General features: G+C 56.7%; 5 protein-coding genes across 5 annotated transcripts; 2 read left to right on the top strand and 3 right to left on the bottom strand.

Annotated features, from left to right (window-relative positions):
• Positions 1–341: 341 nt before the first annotated feature.
• B0T15DRAFT_42483 (muts domain V-domain-containing protein) lies at positions 342–4,029 on the top strand. Its single transcript, XM_062865624.1, has 3 exons — positions 342–963; positions 1,032–1,875; positions 1,930–4,029. Exons 1-3 carry the CDS (start codon positions 460–462, stop codon positions 3,828–3,830), a joined length of 3,249 nt encoding a protein of 1,082 aa, XP_062726352.1. The 5' UTR covers positions 342–459; the 3' UTR covers positions 3,831–4,029.
• Positions 4,030–4,242: 213 nt separating this feature from the next.
• On the bottom strand, positions 4,243–5,305 carry B0T15DRAFT_385551 (ribosomal protein L10; the record flags this gene model as incomplete). The annotated part of the gene is made up of 2 exons (XM_062864285.1): positions 4,243–5,061; positions 5,132–5,305. 2 exons carry the CDS (start codon positions 5,303–5,305, stop codon positions 4,243–4,245), a joined length of 993 nt encoding a protein of 330 aa, XP_062726351.1.
• A 585-nt stretch (positions 5,306–5,890) lies between these two features.
• On the top strand, positions 5,891–8,146 carry B0T15DRAFT_42422 (uncharacterized protein). Its single transcript, XM_062865609.1, has 3 exons — positions 5,891–6,488; positions 6,545–7,288; positions 7,346–8,146. The coding sequence occupies exons 1-3, from the start codon at positions 6,049–6,051 to the stop codon at positions 7,677–7,679; spliced, it is 1,518 nt and encodes a 505-aa protein (XP_062726350.1). The 5' UTR covers positions 5,891–6,048; the 3' UTR covers positions 7,680–8,146.
• Positions 8,147–8,760: 614 nt separating this feature from the next.
• On the bottom strand, positions 8,761–10,650 carry B0T15DRAFT_426103 (uncharacterized protein; the record flags this gene model as incomplete). The annotated part of the gene is made up of 5 exons (XM_062865642.1): positions 10,469–10,650; positions 10,126–10,312; positions 9,997–10,066; positions 9,126–9,944; positions 8,761–9,071 (listed from the first exon to the last, which is right to left on the bottom strand). Exons 2-5 carry the CDS (start codon positions 10,159–10,161, stop codon positions 8,761–8,763), a joined length of 1,236 nt encoding a protein of 411 aa, XP_062726349.1. The 5' UTR covers positions 10,162–10,312; positions 10,469–10,650.
• Positions 10,651–11,816: 1,166 nt separating this feature from the next.
• On the bottom strand, positions 11,817–17,784 carry B0T15DRAFT_42377 (uncharacterized protein). The gene is made up of 4 exons (XM_062865596.1): positions 16,545–17,784; positions 15,995–16,478; positions 14,014–15,883; positions 11,817–13,956 (listed from the first exon to the last, which is right to left on the bottom strand). Exons 1-4 carry the CDS (start codon positions 17,386–17,388, stop codon positions 12,013–12,015), a joined length of 5,142 nt encoding a protein of 1,713 aa, XP_062726348.1. The 5' UTR covers positions 17,389–17,784; the 3' UTR covers positions 11,817–12,012.

Below are 17,784 nucleotides of genomic sequence, written 5' to 3'. Positions count from 1 at the left end.
AGGACGGCTGTACGGAAAGTGGTAGCGTCCATTATTATTACACTACGTATGTATGTAATTTATTGTAAGACCAGACCCTTATAGCTCCAGCCGTTTTTACGTAGGGCTGAACGCAGGCTCCGCGTCTGATCTCTTCGCTAAGCCTCTCCAGCCGGATATGCGGGGAACAGCCTTCTTCTGCCGCGGGAGAACTATCTTACACAAGAGTGAGTGTACTCTGTAAGTGTGAAGCTTCAGTTTGTTGAATTGTTCGTATGTACATGTTTGCAGTGGGCCCTGTCACCACTTGCCCTTGGACCTGGGGTCGGGCGACTGCACGCCAAGCCGCAACTGGCTTGCTTACCACCTACCATTTCCCGCGTTGCTCCTAACGTTTTCGCGATCACGTTGTCGCGTGTGGTCGAGAAACCTTCAAAATCAGAGCATCATCGTCAAGCAAACCCAAAAAGGGCATAATTGATGCTCTCCCCGCGCCCGTCACCCGTCTCGCGCCTTCGGATAGCGTGTTCTGGCTCTTCCGATCGCTGGCTCCCGCACCGCATTCCCGGTCCCGCCACAGTCGGTCGGTTCGGACGTCGAAATGTGACCACTCTCTCGCTTTCGCCCCGTTCTGGCGGGCTTCGGAGGTCTGGGGACCCCGCAACTCGACTCCAGCTGCGACATCTTGAGATCCGGCATGTCCAGGTTCGCGGCAAGAAAACCAGGACGGTCGTCAAGCTCGATGAGCTGCCGCAGGGCGTTGTCGTACCATCCGAGCCCCTGCCGCCGCCTGTGGAGGAGGAACCTGCGTACCCAACCGTGGTGCTCCAAGCCCGCCGCAACATGCAACAGTTTGACAACTGTGTGCTGCTCACCCGAGTTGGCGGCTTTTACGAGCTGTACTTTGAGCAGGCCGACGAGTACGGCCCGCTCCTGAATCTTAAGGTAGCGCAAAAGAAGACAAGTGTCGGTCCGGTCTCAATGGTATTGTTCTGTGCCCACACCGTGCCACTGTCTCGCTCACTGGTATTCTGATGGATCGTTGTCGCCAGGCCGGCTTTCCCTTCTTCCAGCTGGACCGGTTCCTCAAGATCCTAGTCCAGGACCTCAACCGCCATGTAGCCATCGCTGAGGAGTTCCCAAACGACCCCTCGGAGAAGGTCAAGTCTGGTGGGTTGATGCATAATCGCAGAGTAACCCGTATTGTCACCCCAGGCACCCTCATCGACGAGAACTTCATGGATCCGTATGCAAACAACTACGTCATGGCCATTCATCTGCCAGAGCCGGCAGGGCCGGATGATGTGCCAGTGGGCTGTCAGGAGGTCCAAAGAACCATACCGACCCCGGATTCCGCGAATGATGCCTCGCCCCGCGTAGGCCTAGCATGGCTTGATCTGTCGACCGGTTATTTCTTCACCCAGCCATCCAGTCTAGCGTCGCTCGGCTCCGCGCTGTCTCGCGTATCGCCCCGCGAGATAGTCCTCGACAAGGCACTAGAGTCTGATCATAACCATGCTCTCCTGTCCATCCTCCAGGAGGAAAGGTACCTCGTGACCTACTCCCCCCTCGGTGAGCTGCGGCAGCTCTCTGATTGGGCGCCCATGCTAGAGTCAGAGGTGCCAGCCCAGGCCGCTAGCGAGTTCACGAAGAGTGAGATTCAAGCTGGGAGTCTCCTGCTCCACTATGTCAAGGACCGCCTGCAAGGGCTGAGCATGAAGCTACAGCCACCCGTTCGCCAAGACAGCATGCAGATTATGAATATTGACAGGCATAGCATGCGCTCCTTGGAAATCAAGCAGACCATCAGGGACGGCGCGTTCAGGGGAAGCTTGCTGCATGCCATTAGACGAACCGTGACCAAGAGTGGTGCTAGACTACTCAACGAGTGGCTCAGTATGGTATTTTGTTCAACGGGCAAGAGTGAAAGTTGGCTAACAACGAATGTAGGCTCCCCATCAACTTCACTAGAAGTCATCAACTTCAGGCAGGACTTGGTCTCCCGGTTCATCCAGAATGTGGATCTTCGAGATGCCATCGTCGTCCTCTTACGCAGGAGCCATGACTCGCAGCGTCTCGTACAGAAGTTCGCACTTAATCGAGGTGACCCAGACGACCTTCTCCGGCTGGCCAATACCATAAAGGCCACAGAGGACATGGTCAACCTCCTGGCCACGTCTATCGCGTCCCACGGAGACGACGGTTCGGAAAGGGACTGTCTATCGACGATGATCGACCGCATCAGCCTTGACCAACCACTCAAGCTCGCTCAGCACATCCGCGATGCCATCGACGAAGAAGGCCTCGTGCAACAGCACCAAATCGAGGATAGCGAAGCTGGCGAGATCTTGGCGCTTGCCCAGGAAATAGTTAAGAGTGAAGGAACGGAAGAGGACGGCACGGTCCTTCCTAAGGGGCCGGCGTCTAAGACGGCAAAGAGGAAAACACCTTCCATCCGGGAGCACTACGGCGAAGACAGCGAAGTCTGGATCATGAAACCGGGCGCCTCCGCTCTGCTCTCGCGCCTGCACTCGCAGCTCGCCAGCCTCCGGGAAGAGAAAGACCGGCTCACCGAGACGCTCCGCGCCCGCCTCAACGCAGCATCCCTCACCCTCCGCTGGACGCCCGGGCTAGGCCACATCTGCCACGTCAAGGGCAAAGACGCGCGAGAACCGCCTACCGACTCGAGCGACGACGGCTCCTCCCAGAACCCAATCCGCACGCTTTCCTCGAGCCGCACCACCCGCTCCTTCCACCAGCCCGAATGGACCGCGCTCGGCGAGGCGCTCGACAAAGTCCGCTTCCAGATCCGCGCCGAGGAGCAACGCGTGTTCGCCTCGCTCCGCGCGCGCGTAGTCCACAACCTCGTCAAGCTCCGGCGCAATGCCCTGGTGCTCGACGAGCTCGACATCGCAACTTCCTTCGCCCGCCTGGCAACCGAGCAGAGGCTCGTCCGGCCTACGCTGACCAACACGCAACAAACTGTCATCATCGGCGGCCGGCATCCCACAGTCGAGGGCGGCCTCGCCGAGCAGGGGCGCACTTTCCAGCGGAACGACTGTCTGATCGGTGGCAGCAGCAGCAGCAGCACAGCTTCGACCACCACCGAAAGACGAGGACAGCAGCAGTTGCAAAAGAAGAAGAATAAGCAGGGCGGAGGAGGAGGAGGAGGAACCGGAAGGATATGGCTGATCACGGGTCCCAACATGGCGGGGAAATCGACCTTCCTGCGGCAGAACGCGCTCATCACCATCCTCGCGCAGATCGGGTGCTACGTGCCGGCCGACTACGCGTCGCTGGGCATCGTCGACGCCATCTTCAGCCGGGTCGGGTCGGCCGACAACCTGTACCAGGACCAGAGTACCTTCATGGTGGAGATGCTCGAGACGGCGGCCATTCTGCGGCAGGCGACGCCGCGCTCCTTCGTCATTATGGACGAGGTCGGGCGGGGCACGACGCCCGAGGACGGAACGGCCGTGGCATTCGCCGCGCTGCACCACTTGGTCACCGTCAACAGATGTCGGGCATTATTCGCGACGCATTTCCACGGCATCGCGGACCTGGCGACGGCTCACGGGCTGAGAGTGGAGGATGGGGGACCCGACGGCGCCGTCGACATGTACTGCACGGATGTGGAGGAGGACGAGCAGGGTGGGTTTGTCTACGTTCACAAGCTGCGAAAGGGGGTCAACCGGCAAAGCCACGCGTTGAAGGTGGCGCGCTTGGCTGGCCTGCCGGAGCAGGCGATACGGGTCGCTCAACAGGTGTTGCACGATTCAGGGGTCGACATCTCATCATACGGGGCAACAACGCCCGGTAAGACATCAGCCTCAGCGGCTGTTGTAGGATAAGGAGAACGGAAGAGCGCGATATTCTGCAAACTTGTTGTCAGCCTTAATGTACCCCATGTGCTGTATGCAACATATGAAGACTGAAAACATAGGAAGATCGTGTCTCATAGGGTGGTGATGGGTTTGTCATCAAAGGTGTTCAGGGTTAAAAAGCTCTTTGATTCATCGTTCATAATCATCGACACGGAGTGGGAGTAGTAGAAAAGGGGAAAGCGCACTAACCTGAGCTTCACTGCAACTTGCCAAACATTGCATAAGGCATCCGCAGCGCGTCCATAGTGTAACCATCACACATAGAGTGCTTGATTGCGCCGCAAGCGATCTACGTAGCCGTTGGTAAAGATCCATGAACCCTTTGCCCGACCGGAACCGAGATTGCCAGCCCAAAAACACCGTCATCAGGTCAGCACATTTAACCGCTATCAATCGTCAGCATCGTCCTCGAAGAAGTGAGACGTGGGGGTACGAACAAGAGATCGCCGAAGCCACCGTCCTCATCAGACTCCTCCTCCTTCTCTTCCTCCTTCTCCTCGGCCTTGGTCTCGGCAGGACCGGAAGCGGCGGCAGCCGCAGGGGCAGCAGCGGCATACGCCTCAGGGTTGGCGATGCGGTCCTTGAGCTGCTCAATCTCGGGCCAGCTGATGTCGGTCTCGATAGCAACGGCCAACACCTTCTTGTAGGAGTTGACGAGCGAGTGGATGACCGACGGCAGGGTGGGGAAGTTGAGGGCCAGGGAAATGGCGGCGATCGTGGTGACGGCCGAGGAGAAAGACTTCAGGAGCTGCTCCTCGCCAATGTCGAGGACGCTGGCGGGGAAGGTGTTGCCCTGGTCGTAAACCTGAGCGATACCCATACCGTAGGTGAAGGGAGAGATGTTGAGCATGTTGAGCAGGGTCGCCTCAGAGGGGCCGACCTTGCCACCAGCCTCGACGAGCTTGAGATCGGTCGTGATTTCAATGGTACCACGGGCGATCTTGGTCGGGACACCGAGGGCCTGGAAGAACGAGGTCTTGCCGGGTTCCATACCAGTGTTGCCAGCAGGCACCCACACGTCGACGGGGGCAATAGCACCGGCACGGGCGGGGGCGGCAACGCGGTTGGACAGGATCTTGTCACGGATGTCCTTGAGGTCACCGTTGGTGAAGACGAAGCCGACGTTGCCCTTGACGAAGGGCAGCAGGCGCTCGTACTCGGGGGTGTCGGCGACGAAGGTCTTGAGCGCACGGCGGACCTGTCATATTGCATTGTTGGTCAGAAAAGTCTGCCGACAAACTGGTTCGCGAATATCTCGGCCTGCTTACCATGGTATTCTTGCCCATCAGCACGACACCCTCGCCACGGAGGGCCTGGCGAATCTCGTGCATCTGCTGCGACGAGACATTGTCGACTGAGACAATGAAGATGGACCGGTACTCCTCCAACAAGCCCTTCAGCTTGTCGAAGTAGCCGGCCTTGTTTCCTGACTTGCCCCCCATATCTTCTTAGTTATGAAGGCAGGATATTTAAGGGCGATTGTTCTTGAAGTGAGGAAACGGGTAATTGAGGAATCGCGATGTTCCAGGTTGGGGTCAAAAAAGTTCCCGAAGCAGCAGCTCTCAGAATTTCACACACAATTGACCGCAGCTGTGGGGGAGTCAGGGTTAGCGGATCCAGCCAATGAGGGGCATCAGCGAGCCCCACTTGCCGCTTTCCTGAACGGGATTCAACTTCACATGGAGACATTAGAGAATGGCTCAGTTCTCATGTTGTTGGCTCGCAAACAAGGTGTCGATATACAAGATTACAGAGATCAAAAGCCCAAATCTGTTACAATCAACATGGAAGTGGTTAGAGCTCATTAGATGCCTTTTCTTGGTTCCCAATTTCTTAGCGCATGAGGCGTTGGCACTACAGAAGACTTAGAGAAGTCCAGCCACATGTGGCTTGGCTGCGACAAATTTCTGAGACTCCCGGTGTCCCTTTCAAACTGATTTATTTCACTGTGTATAAGCCCACGGGTCAGGGTATGTGAGATTATCACCTTGAAGTCCGCGCTTCACTAATAAACTTGACATAGACACTGCTTACCTTACTGTGCCGGGCTCGCCGTCGACAATGGGTTAATTCACCCGCTCCTGCCTTGATTTCACTCGTGCAGTCAGAAAATTACGGTTCTCGTCTACAGCCTCCGAGGCGTCTGAGGACTTAACTGAGTCAACTCATCTATCACCCAAGAGTCATGATGGCCATTCCATACCACCTCCTCAAAGCTTGCGGCAGCTTCATCTTCGCTGCACAGGGCAGCAACATCCACTCCTTCAACTCAGCCCTAGAGCATATTTCGACATGGAAGTACCCGGTGAAGCAAGAAGATGAGTCGAGTGGGCAATCCACTGAGCCCCGGGATTTACCAGCGCTCGAGGGACCACCAACGAAACGTAGGAAAGTTGAGGATGGCCAAGAGTCGACTAGTAATGGCCATGCTACTGAGCCCGCGAACGGTCAGGGGAAGAGCAAAAGCGTGGATAAATACGCCCATCCTGCCTATGAGAAGCCGTTCATTCAGGGTCTCTACGCCACTACGGATGGCCGCCACCTCGTAGCCATCACGGGCTCTGACAAGACAATCTGGGTATTTGAGCACGACGGCGCAGGCAATCTCAAGCAGCTCAGCCAGAGGCAAGCTTCACCCCCTGGCAACCAATCTCTGCATACCGATGCTAACTCGCTCCTAGGGCCATGCCCAAACGCCCCTGCTCCCTGGCGCTCACCCGGGACAACCGCACGATCCTCTCGGCGGACAAATTCGGCGATGTCTACGCCCTCCCCTTGATCCCCGCTCCCTCCTTCTCCTCCTCCTCCTCCACTGCTACCACCACGACGACGCCGCAGCCCCTATCCCGTAGCGCAACACCGGCACTACCCCCCAAGCCGCAGGCGAACGAGCTCACGGTGCACACCAAACGCAACCTGAGGGCGCTCGAGAACCAAAAGATCAGCCTGAACCGCAAAGCCCAACAACAACAACAACAACAGGAATCCCAGCAGACCCAGCCGCAGTTCGAGCATACCCTACTCCTAGGCCACGTTTCCATGCTCACCGCGATCTGCGTCGGCACGGAGCGTGTGGCGGCGGACCGGGAGAGGGAGTACATCATCACGGCCGACCGGGACGAGCACATCCGCGTGTCGCGGGGGATGCCGCAGGCGCATGTGATCGAGGGGTTCTGTCTGGGCCACGAGGAGTTTGTGAGCCGGTTGTGTGTGGGGCCGGGGGGTAGGCGGGAGATTCTGGTATCGGGAGGCGGCGACGACGATCTGTTTGTGTGGGACTGGGCGAAGGGGAGGTTGCTCGGCCGGGCGGGCGTGCTGGAGCACGTGAAGGGAGTCATCGGGGAGAGCGTGAGCAAGGTTGCGGTGACGAAGCTGCTTGGATGTCTGTGGAAGGGGAAGGCGTGCGTGTTTGTTGTGGTTGAGCGGTACGTCTTTTTGGCGCCAACCGTTCTGGCTTACCTCGTAACTAACATACTTCATAGCCTCCCCGCTGTCTTCCTCTATGAGCTCCTTGAGGACAACACCCTTCAACATCGCGAGACCGTCCGGCTGCCAGGGAACCTGCTCGACGTGGAGGTCATCGAGCTGTCTGGTGAAGCACAACGGCTTCTAGCTGCCGTGGACTTCGACTCTTCAACTGATGAGGCCAACAGGAGTAGTTCTTCGCTGATTATCCTGGACAAGCAAGAAGCGGGCTGGCAAAAGAGCAAGGTCGAGAATCTACCAGCTATTGGTGATATCAACATCAGCGAGGACGAGCTGCAAAAGATCTTGTATACTACAGAAAGCTTACGCAAGCTCAGTGACTTCGACTGAGCACATAGAGGGCGCCAATGAGTCAGCCTCTGGTTCCTGGCTAGTTTATGACCAGGAGTGTCATCAAGGAAAACCTCGCCTGACATGCGGTCTCCGATTGGATGAGTTATAAGGACTCTTTGTAACCAGAGTATACCCTGACGACTAGAGGATGAAAAAGGCCGTGTACCACGCTTCTAACTCTGGTTCAAGTGATGAGTCAAGCAAAAGAATCATCATATGGGAAAAGAAAGTGATAGAAGAAGAATGTGGGAGAGAAAGACGGGAAAATGGCAGGAGAATTAAAAGAAGGAGGAGAGGAAGGAGTTGAAAAAGAAGCCATGGTAGGTAGCAGACCAAATCCCGTTCCTTCTCCTGAAGTATGAATCTAGGGGGCCTCAATCTTTCTCAGACGGGAGTACGAGACCTTTGTGGCCAAAAAGAACCTGGTGAGAATGGAGGCAACGTTCACCGAAGATGTTCAAATGATTATCTCATAACAGTGAAGAGCACACATGGAATCGGGCCATGAGTCTTTTGACTGCCTCTGGACGGTGGATTTCCAGAACAGACTACAGCTAAGTATTGAATTCAGTGCTAGCAGTGACGGGAACGCACCGACTGCCACAACCATAGCGTGAGCAACTTCCCATAATGCCCCGATATTATTCACTACCGAAAGCCAAAGAATCCAGTTGACAGAGCGAAAGAAGCTCTGCTAAAGAAAAAGCCAGATGCCTACTCTATCCTCTCGAGAACGCCGCCTTCCCAAGAGTGCGTGATGTGCCCGTAAAAACATGAAAAGAAAGAGCCAGAACCCCCTCCATGCATGCCGAAAGAACCGAGTTTCTATGCCCCCCGTTGGCTCCTCCTTGGGGGTATTTTCCCATGTTCCTTTCCCCTCCGTCCCACTCGTATCTCATTAACTTCCAGGGATCGCCAAGCTCGCAGATGACGGAACGGATATCGGTGTGCATTTCTTCACCGATGAAACCGCAAGCCGCTGCGTGCCTGGTTCATTAACGGCCCATGAATCGCCACAAGGCCTCGGGCACAACGGGTCCTGAGCATATCCAACCCCGCCATTCTCCATGTTCATCCCTTACTGGGAGGCGCATTGGACCCGCTCGGCATGAGGATGCTCATCCTCATCCTCATCCATGGCACCACCGTTGGCGAACCCTCTTGAAGAGTTATCCACGTCCTCAAGATCCGCAGGTTCAGTCATAGCCTCAGCCGGAGCAGTATTGATGAGCTCCGGCGGGGGAAGGAACTTCCGCAAGGCCTCGAAGGCCGCGGGATCCTGCGTCCAGTTCTTCTCGGGGAACTTAACGGAGAACTGAATGTACATGTTGCCAAAGTCATGATGACGGTACGACGGCATGCCTTGGCCACGGATCATCTTCACAGCACCTACCAAGCGAAGTCAGCAGATGAGCTCGTAACAGCAGCAAAATTCCCGCTTACCATTTGCAATTGCCTCGCCGGGGAGGATGTCGACGCTCAACCATCTCTCGTCCAGGTGCTCGATAAAGATGGTGCCACCAGCCAATGCCGTGACAAGGTCGATCTGGGCGTTGTAAAGGAGGTCGTCGTCCCTCCGTTCGAAGCGTGGGTGGGGCTTCTGCTCAATTTGGAACACAACATCACCGGCAAGGATGCCGGGGGCTTGGTCTCCCTCGCCACGGAACTCGATCTTGGTGCCGCTCTTGACGCCGCGGTCGACATGGACGTGCAGGACCTTGCGATCGACAATTGTTTTCTTGCCGAAGCACTGCTTGCAGCGATCCTTCTCCTTCACAATCTCGCCTTCGCCGCTGCAATCCGGGCACACCGTCTGGAACCGCTGGATCATGGGACCCATTTGGCGCATCATCGTCTTCATACCGTGACCGTCGCATCCCGGGCACTTGCGAACAGCTCCCTCTTTACCGCCGCGACCCTCGCACTTCGGGCAAATGATCGACCGCTGCAGGGCCAACTTGGACACCTTGCCACGGTAGATGTCCTCAAGTGAGACTTGGTGAATGTGATGGATCGTCTTCGCCTTCGTGGGACCGCGCTGTTGGTGCATACCGCCAAACATGCCGCCGAAACCGCCACCGCCAAAGAACTGGGCGAACAAATCCTCAGCAGCCATGCCGGGACCGCCGCCAGCACCGCCCTCTAGACCAGCCTCGCCATACTGATCATATATTTGCCGTTTCTGTGAGTCGGAGAGGATCTCATAGGCATGTGAGATCTCCTTGAACTTTTGCTCTGCCGACGGGTTGTTTCGGTTCTTATCTACAAGTAGGTTAGCACCATCACAAAGAAAATCAGTGGTGCTAAGGCATACCAGGGTGGTACTTCAAGGCGCCCGTCTTGTATGCTTTCTTTAACTCCTGCTCCGTGGCATTCGGAGAGACCTGTCACACAAACGTTAGGTCGATATTGGCGAGAGGCGCTTTGAAATTGGGTTGCATACACCAAGGACGTCGTACAACTTTGTCTCCTTGACCATTTTGACGGTCTACTCTGAATACCCGATGATAAATGTGTGTGAAGGTGAGATGTATGTCCTTGAGGCTGCCGGAGTCGGTCGGGAGCTGAGGTGACAGGATCGGCAGGGATTGCCGAGTGAAGACCAGTGACTCTGATGTTCAAGTTTTGAACTAGTGGTAGGTTAGCGACTTGATTTTGTATGGCTGGAAATGATGAGGCGTTGACTAAATCATGGCTCTGGGGAATCATCGATGCGCGGAATGATCTAGAGAGTTCTGCCGGGGTCCGGAACACCAAAAGAACTTCGGACGGAAAGAACAACGTACCTAGCACTGCCTCGCAATCGCAGACCAAGTTACGCGTCAATGCGCGTTCTGCTCTTGTAAACGCCGAGCAGGAGCTTTCCAGTCTGTAGAGAACTGTCCAGTCAAGGGTCACACTTGAGCCGACTGCTAGAGAGAGTTGTCGAATTGCTGCTTATAATCGCTCCAGGCTTACCACAATGGAGGGGAAGGCTGAAATTCTCGGACTCCAATAATCCTGCCGCCTTCCCTTCCAATGGGCCACTCAGCCCCTCCAGATGGAATCTGATCGAAGACTCTGGAGTGTGGCGGACATAGAAGTTACTGAGGTACTAAACTTTGACGTAGAAGATCAGCCAAAAGTAAAGTATCCACATAACGTAGCCACACCGGAGCCTGGCCGAGGGCTTGGCGTGGAATCGAAGATTTGGGGCAGCCCCACCTCTCGTGGCTGCACGGAAGCTTGCCCGGGTCAAGTGGGTAGCGCTAAAATTAGGCGATCTTCAAAAGAGGGACCGAAGTGCCCGCGCATTCAAAGCGACATCAGTCATGCATGCAGCTAGTGTAGGTGACCATGCGCTGGCCACAAAAAAAGAGAAAGATCCTATGGTATGTGCGCTGGATTCCTCTCCTTTTTTGTGGCCATAAGCGGTGGTGAGGTTCGATCCACCAGAGCCAGACCTCTTTGTGTTCAATGACTGTTCATTGTGCTGGGAGGGCTGCCAGTGGTTACCTTGTGTAGTTCTCCAGTTCGAGTCCAAAAGCAGGTTGAACATCAGGAAAGCGAGACTGGCGGAAAGGCCATCGGACCACATCATGAGTCCTCGTGTACTGTACAATACATAACAGGCTTCCGTGCCTAAGGTAGCCTAATGGCCATCGACTGCTCCCAATTCCTTACTCGCTGGGCCTCCCAAAGTGGCCGATCCAGCTCCCCGTCGAAGCCAGCACAAGGCTGCTTCACACAAGATGTCATCCTCATTCCACACAGGTCATAAACTGTAAACCGAGCTTACAGATTTTCGTTCTTGAGTTGATTCATGGTTAGGACTGTGCTGACCTGTCGACTGAGCTTAATGGATTCTTTTCTTTGAGATGAGCTATGGTCAGGGATCACGTACAATACAATATACACCTCAGTATTAGAAAGGCCCGTCCAGGTAGTCTCAAAAACCATCTATTCACTCGGGCAATAGCCCAGCTACTGGCCGGTGTCAAGGACCAGCGATCCCACGGGCAGTGCCCAAGGGGTTATCTCTAACAAGCAATAGAACAGCGCCACGCAAATCCCAGCAAATCCCATGCTCCGGCGCCAGCTATGCAACCCCCATTAAGTCCGTGATCGCTCCGGTCCCGGAAAGGACAAACTCCTTGCGAGGAGAAAACGAAATGAAAAGCTGCTGTCTACAAGATTTTTGTTGCCTGATTCTCCCCACCCATGAGAACGGAAACGAAAAGAGAAAAAGAATACATTCATAATACAAGTTGTCAAGGTCCTAGTCAACCCAGCTTCTCGCCGACTTCGCCGCTCCCAAACGCAACAAAGCTAGTCCCCAATATTCGTCCCACTAGGAGAGCAGGTTCCTCAACGACGGGCTCGCACTGGCTCCGGTAGCAGGCCGATTCTCCCTCTGATGTGACGGACCGACTGGCTGATGAGCCGACTCACGGTGTCCCATCGGCGGCGGAGATGGACCCGGAGGATGACCCGAAGAACCGGTGTCTCTCAGGGGCGGCGGCGGCGGGCTGCCGTGATGATGCGGGCCGCCGTGGTGATGGCTGTTCTGGTGTCCCCACTGTCTGAGATAATTAAGCGGCGGTGAGAGTTCCTGCGGGGGCGGTGCGCCCGATACGACGGGCGGAATCGGGTTCATGACCATGTGATGGGGTCGTAGATCCGCCGGCGGGTGGGCGTGGTGATGGTATGGGCCGCCGTTGGGCGATGGCGGGGGAGGTCCACTGAGGTGGTGTGGTGACGGCGGCACACCATTTACAAATGAAGGTTGCGCCATATGGCTTGCCGGTGGCGATTGCACTGCCGGATGTGACATGCTCATGACGGGGGGCCGGAGATGGTTAGGTGGCGCGAGCGGCGGGATGGAGCTCGGGGGTGGGGATGGGCGGCCGTTGACATCGCGCGACGGATGGAGCGGTGGCGGGCCATGGCCTGTCGGCGGCCGATGCCAGTCGAAGGGCCGAGGGGGCGGTCCATACGACGGTGGAGGCTGTATCGGAGGTGCCCGCGGGGCGATAGTTGGCGGTAGCGGAGGCGGAGCCACCGGCTGAGCCAGTACCGCGGGAGGTCCAACCGGGTGGGCGACAGGGCTCGGTGCGGGAGCCTGAAGAACCGGAGCCTGCACAGCAGGAGAAGGGCCCGGGACCGGGGGCCATCCAAGCGTCCCTCTAGAATGTCTCGGCTCTTCCGCACGCACAGCTGGCAGCATCGCAGCAGCTGCTGCTTGTGAGGCCTGACGAGCGGGCTCTGGAGGGGGTGTCGATTCCTTGACAGGCGGTGAGTGAATAACTGGTTGCCGGCCTGTCTTCTTGCATTTGTGGCACTGGAAGCTCCGCTGCTCGACAAACTTCTGTGCCTCTGAACCCAGATTGCCGAAGTAGCCGTTGGTTCGTTCACGCTCCTGCGTCTGGTCGATTGGATGCCACTTGGGGCTGACATCGATGCCACATGTGAGGCAAACCTTGCCGCCAGGCTGGAGAGCGCTCGATCCTGCATTTTCGTGGTCGCCGTTGACCGTTGAGGCGAGTGAAGCCCGCCGGTTTTGGTGGGCAGCGGTCGACGTGGGTGAAGTCGACATCTTAGAAGCGACCGTAATCTGGTTCGCCTTCCTTGCACACCCCGTCAGCGTCAGGTCAGCCTGCTTGAAACTCTGTGCATAAAACTGCAGGGCTGTCATTCCGCTCTCATCCATAATCTCGTACATCCGATACACCGTCGTCTTAGTCGGCGTGTGGTCCTTGCACCACACGTGGGCTGACATTGCGCCGTTCACACCGTTGATGGTGACGATACGGGACTGATCCCGGCGGGAGCCCTTGACCGGTGTGATCTCGAAACCCAGGGTATAGCCGGCATGGTGTGCACACTCCACATGAACTGGCATGAAGCAGGCGTGGCAGAGCACACACGCTCCCTTCTTCGTCTTGCAGACCTTGCACAGTTCAGTGTACCTTGACCGATGGATCAGGGGAATGCCTTCGCTGGGACTGAGCGCCTCCGCATTGCCGAATTTGACCTCGGGCGTCCAGACAGCGCAGGTCACATGCACCCAGTTATTGTCGGCGGTCCGCTTCAGGGGCTCACGAGGATTGACAGGGCGGCCCATCTCTTCCTGCTTCTTGCGGTAGTACTCGGCTGCTCTCTGGGCATTCTCGCGTTCCATCCGCTCCCGCTCCCGCTCCTTCTCTGTTTTCTTTTTGTGGGAGTTCGAGATCTTGGGCGGCTCCACAAAGTCGTGCGGAGTATATTCCACAGGACAAAGGACACATTTGTAGTGCTACGTCAGTGTTAGCACTCCAAGTCTAGCTCATAAGGCTGCAGATTATACACTTACTATGGACAACTGCGGGTTCTTGTCGTTGAGGCACATATCGCAAGTCCATTTGCCAGCGGGACGGTTGTCAAGGACGCCGTAGCAATTCCGGTGCACCGTCATACGACACTCTTTGCATGAGAGATGCTGGTCTCCCAGCGGCTCCATCTCCCCACAGACGGCGCAGGGTAGCGTCCGTGGTTTGGGAATTTCCGGAACAGGGGGCGGCCCGGCGGGGGGTTGTTGGGAAGGCTGATGCTTCTCCGCCGCCTTCTCCTTCTTCTTTGATGCCGCAGCACCGGATACGCTGCCCGACTCCGACGGGGTCTTTTCGGTATCCTTGTCGGTAAACCCCTTCAGTTTCTTGCGCGGGGGCTCCGGAGCAGCAGCAGCCGAACTGCCCGGTTTTGCCGTCACTGTCGGAGTCGGTGAGGCGGGCCGGGTGTCGTCCATCATCTCGTCGGCCGCGAGCAGTTCTCTGTACAGCTCCTCGTCGACCCTGCGCCTCCACCCGCGGCCGCCGGTTTGGGCCACCTTCCTGGCCAGCTCGTCCGCATCCTCCCATTGGATCGCATACCGCCGCCAAAGCTCTGCACAACGCCGGCAAAGCGCCTGGATGTACTGGTCTTTCTTGTCTTTAACGTTTTTGGTGCCGTTTTCCGTGACTGTCGACACCGCAGCCACCGGAGCTCGTCGCCACCGGCGCGAATGCTTAGTGCCGCAGAACTTACACATGAATCCTTTCTTCTTCTCTCTGGCCTTATCTGTGTCAAAGGCAGAGTCGTCATGATCGTCGGCAATATCATCGGCCAACTTATTCGCAGCTGCCTCCGCTTTCTTAGCGTCCTTTTTGCCTTTGCGACCCGAAAAATTGCCCCAAATCTGTTTCCCGCGCTCTGTCTTCTTCCAAGTGTAATAGTAACGGGTTATGGTGGCTGCGCTCAGAGTCTTGACATGTTTCTTGACGCTGTGCAGCTCGGATCCGAACTTGGCGACACCCTCCTCAAACTTCTTTTGTTCCGCCGGCGTCAGTTCGGGCTCCTTGAACTGAGCCTTGGGGGCCTTGGCGAGCTCTTTAAGAGCTTTCTCCGGGTCAAAGCCGCTTTGGAAGAGCAGGTCCCTCGCAACATCCTGCAGGTTGGTCGAGCGGGGCGGCAGACCCAGAGAAGTCGCCATCGACCTCGCCTTGTCCATGTACTCGTCAAGCGCCTCGCTGGACATGCTTACGCCACAGTCTTCGGGAGGCTTGTAGAGGAGGGTCGACGTATCATCGCCGCCCCGCTCGATGTATCCAGGGGGCTCGTCCTGGATCCACTTTGGCCGCTTCTCCTTTTCGATGCGCTCCGCCTCAAGAAGGGCTTGCTGCTCCTTCGTGAGCTTGCTGTTGTTTTTGCCGGATTTCTTGAACTCGAGCGGCTTTACGTATTGCACCGGACGTCCGTACCAGTCGGGCACGATTGCCTGGTGGCGGAGGCCGAGCCGGGTGCTCGCGCGAGGGAAGATGCGGTCGTCCAGATCAAGAGCGTCTTCAACTTTGCAATGCATCCCCAAATACCGATAGGGCCACAGGCTGGCGTGGTAAATCTGCTCTGCGGTTGGAGGCGGGTGCAGGTTCTCTTCGGCAGGGCTGGTGCGACTCGTGCGGCCCGTGTCGACGCCGTCGACACCGCCCATCTCTTCGTCCTCGTCATCCCAGCCCTCATCTTCCTCCACATCGGCTTGGGCATCCGAGACATTGGGTGTGTTGCGGGCCTCGAGTTTGCGCTCCTGGGCGCGGCTGCATGAGGCACAGGACCAGGCAAAGCCACGGCTTGGCTTCTTGAGCAGGGGTGGCTTAACGCAGTTCATGTGGTACGTGTTCTGACACACGGCACAGTCGACGGAGTCGTTGCTATTGGCTGTGTCAGCATCTGGTCCCACTCTTCATCCGCACCCCCATCCCAGATTTCCTGATTGGGCCCCACCCCGCCAGATCAAAGAAACGGCTTGGGATTCGACTTACTTCGCGCAGTAGGTGGTGCATCGCTTGCACGTTTTGACCGCACTGGTCAGCTCCTTGCCGCGGCCCTGTTCTGTCAACACGTACTTCCACCTCTCGTCCAGCACCTTCTTGACGTGCTCCGGCACGTTGATGACCTGCTTTGTGGGGATCACCTCGTAGTTCTTCTGGATGTATCGGTCATACAACTTCTCATACCAGAAGCAGTCGGGTGACTGCTTGTAGCTGGCGAGGTTCTCGACGTCGGCCTTGTGCCGGATTTGACACTTGCCGCGCAGCGACGTCAGAGGGCTGATGTCTGAGTGCATCGTTGCGAAGACCATACGCGTGTCCTGCACCTTGCGCCCGATGTCCTTGGGACGGTAGTACCAGTTGATGCGCAGCGCGTCGATTGGCAGGGCCGGGTCGTTCTTGACGTGCAAGAACTCCATGATGCGGCCAAGATAGTATGGCTCACCAGGCGGCTCACAGACCAAGTAGACATGATCTGCATCAGCCATGTCAGAACCCACCAAAATCATGAAGTAGTAAAAAGGCAGCGAGAAAAACTTACCATTCACCTCGAGCACTGTCCCATCGTCGGCTATCATTTTCCCGTCCTTGGTAGTCCTCGACTTGCATTTTTCAAAGGTGAGCATGTTCGTTTCTGCGTAGCCAGCGCTGCTGGGCGTGACACTTCCAGTGCCTTGCCCACTGACTCCAAGGCGCTTTTGCACAGCCGAGGAGATTGACGTGCCATTTGACGCTGATGGCGTTTGACTGCCGCTGGCCGTCGAAGCGGCGTCGGCAGCCTTGCGCTTCTTGCTCTTTGAGGCGCCGTTTGTCGTAGCGGTGCCATTAGCCGATGAAGACTTTGCCGCTGATGGCTGGGTGGCGGCGTGCTGCTCGTCTTTGCCGCCATTCAGCTGCTTATCCTCTGGGAGTGGCTTTCTTGATGAGCCATTGCTCGAGCGTGCAGCAGGCTGGGTTGCGTTGGCTGCTACCGCTGTTGACTGTGCACCTTGCTGCTTGGTGCTCGGCTTTTTGGAGTCATCATCTTTGCGTTGTGCTGGGTAAGCATCAAAAATATCTAGGTCGATATCCTTGTCCTCGGCATAATTTGGTCGTGCTGCGCCAGTGCGATTCCGTGACCGTGTGCCGTAATGTGACGGCTGCAAGCTAGCAGCCGATGGCTTCTCCATGGACTGGGCCTGTGGCGATTCTGAGCCCGGTGTCGAATTTGATGACCGGTCAGACATTTTGGGCAGGATCGAGGGCGGGATGAGCCCCGAGCCGTCAGAGTTGGCCGACTGTTTGACCGAGCTCGCTGTTCCTGTGCCTTCCTTGGCAGACGAGGTGCGACTGCCCGAATGTGCCTGCTCTTCGGACTGGTTTGCTGTTGTGGTTTTTTGAGCCATAGTGGGCTGACAAAAATGTCAAATGCCCGACCGACTGTGAGGTGCCCTCGCCACCACTGACCGAGTGATGGAAGGGATGGTGCACCCTCGGTCCTGATGATGGAAAAGTAGTGGGCGAAACGATGGCAAAAGGGCCAGGTCGCATGGAGGAACAGAGGCTGCTGAAGCACCCGCCAAAACACACGCTCGGCGCGGTGAAGTGGATGAACCACAGGGGAACAAGCCAAGAGAGGACCAGAAAGGCAAGTCGGACAGTGATAACCCGCCCAAAAGCAGAACCACTGGTAGGAAGAAAAGGTAGCGTCACGAGCGGGCCAAACGACCGTCCATAAGACGAAACGGCATCGGGTCCGATACACCCCGCGCAAAAACAAGCTAGTCAGGCGATCTCCTTGT

This window comes from Chaetomium strumarium (genome assembly GCF_033439665.1).
Source record: "Chaetomium strumarium strain CBS 333.67 chromosome Unknown B0T15scaffold_1, whole genome shotgun sequence".
NCBI classification, from domain to species: Eukaryota; Fungi; Ascomycota; class Sordariomycetes; order Sordariales; family Chaetomiaceae; genus Chaetomium; species Chaetomium strumarium.
Note: the sequence above shows the minus strand (reverse complement) of the source record. Positions and strands in the feature narration are given on the sequence as shown.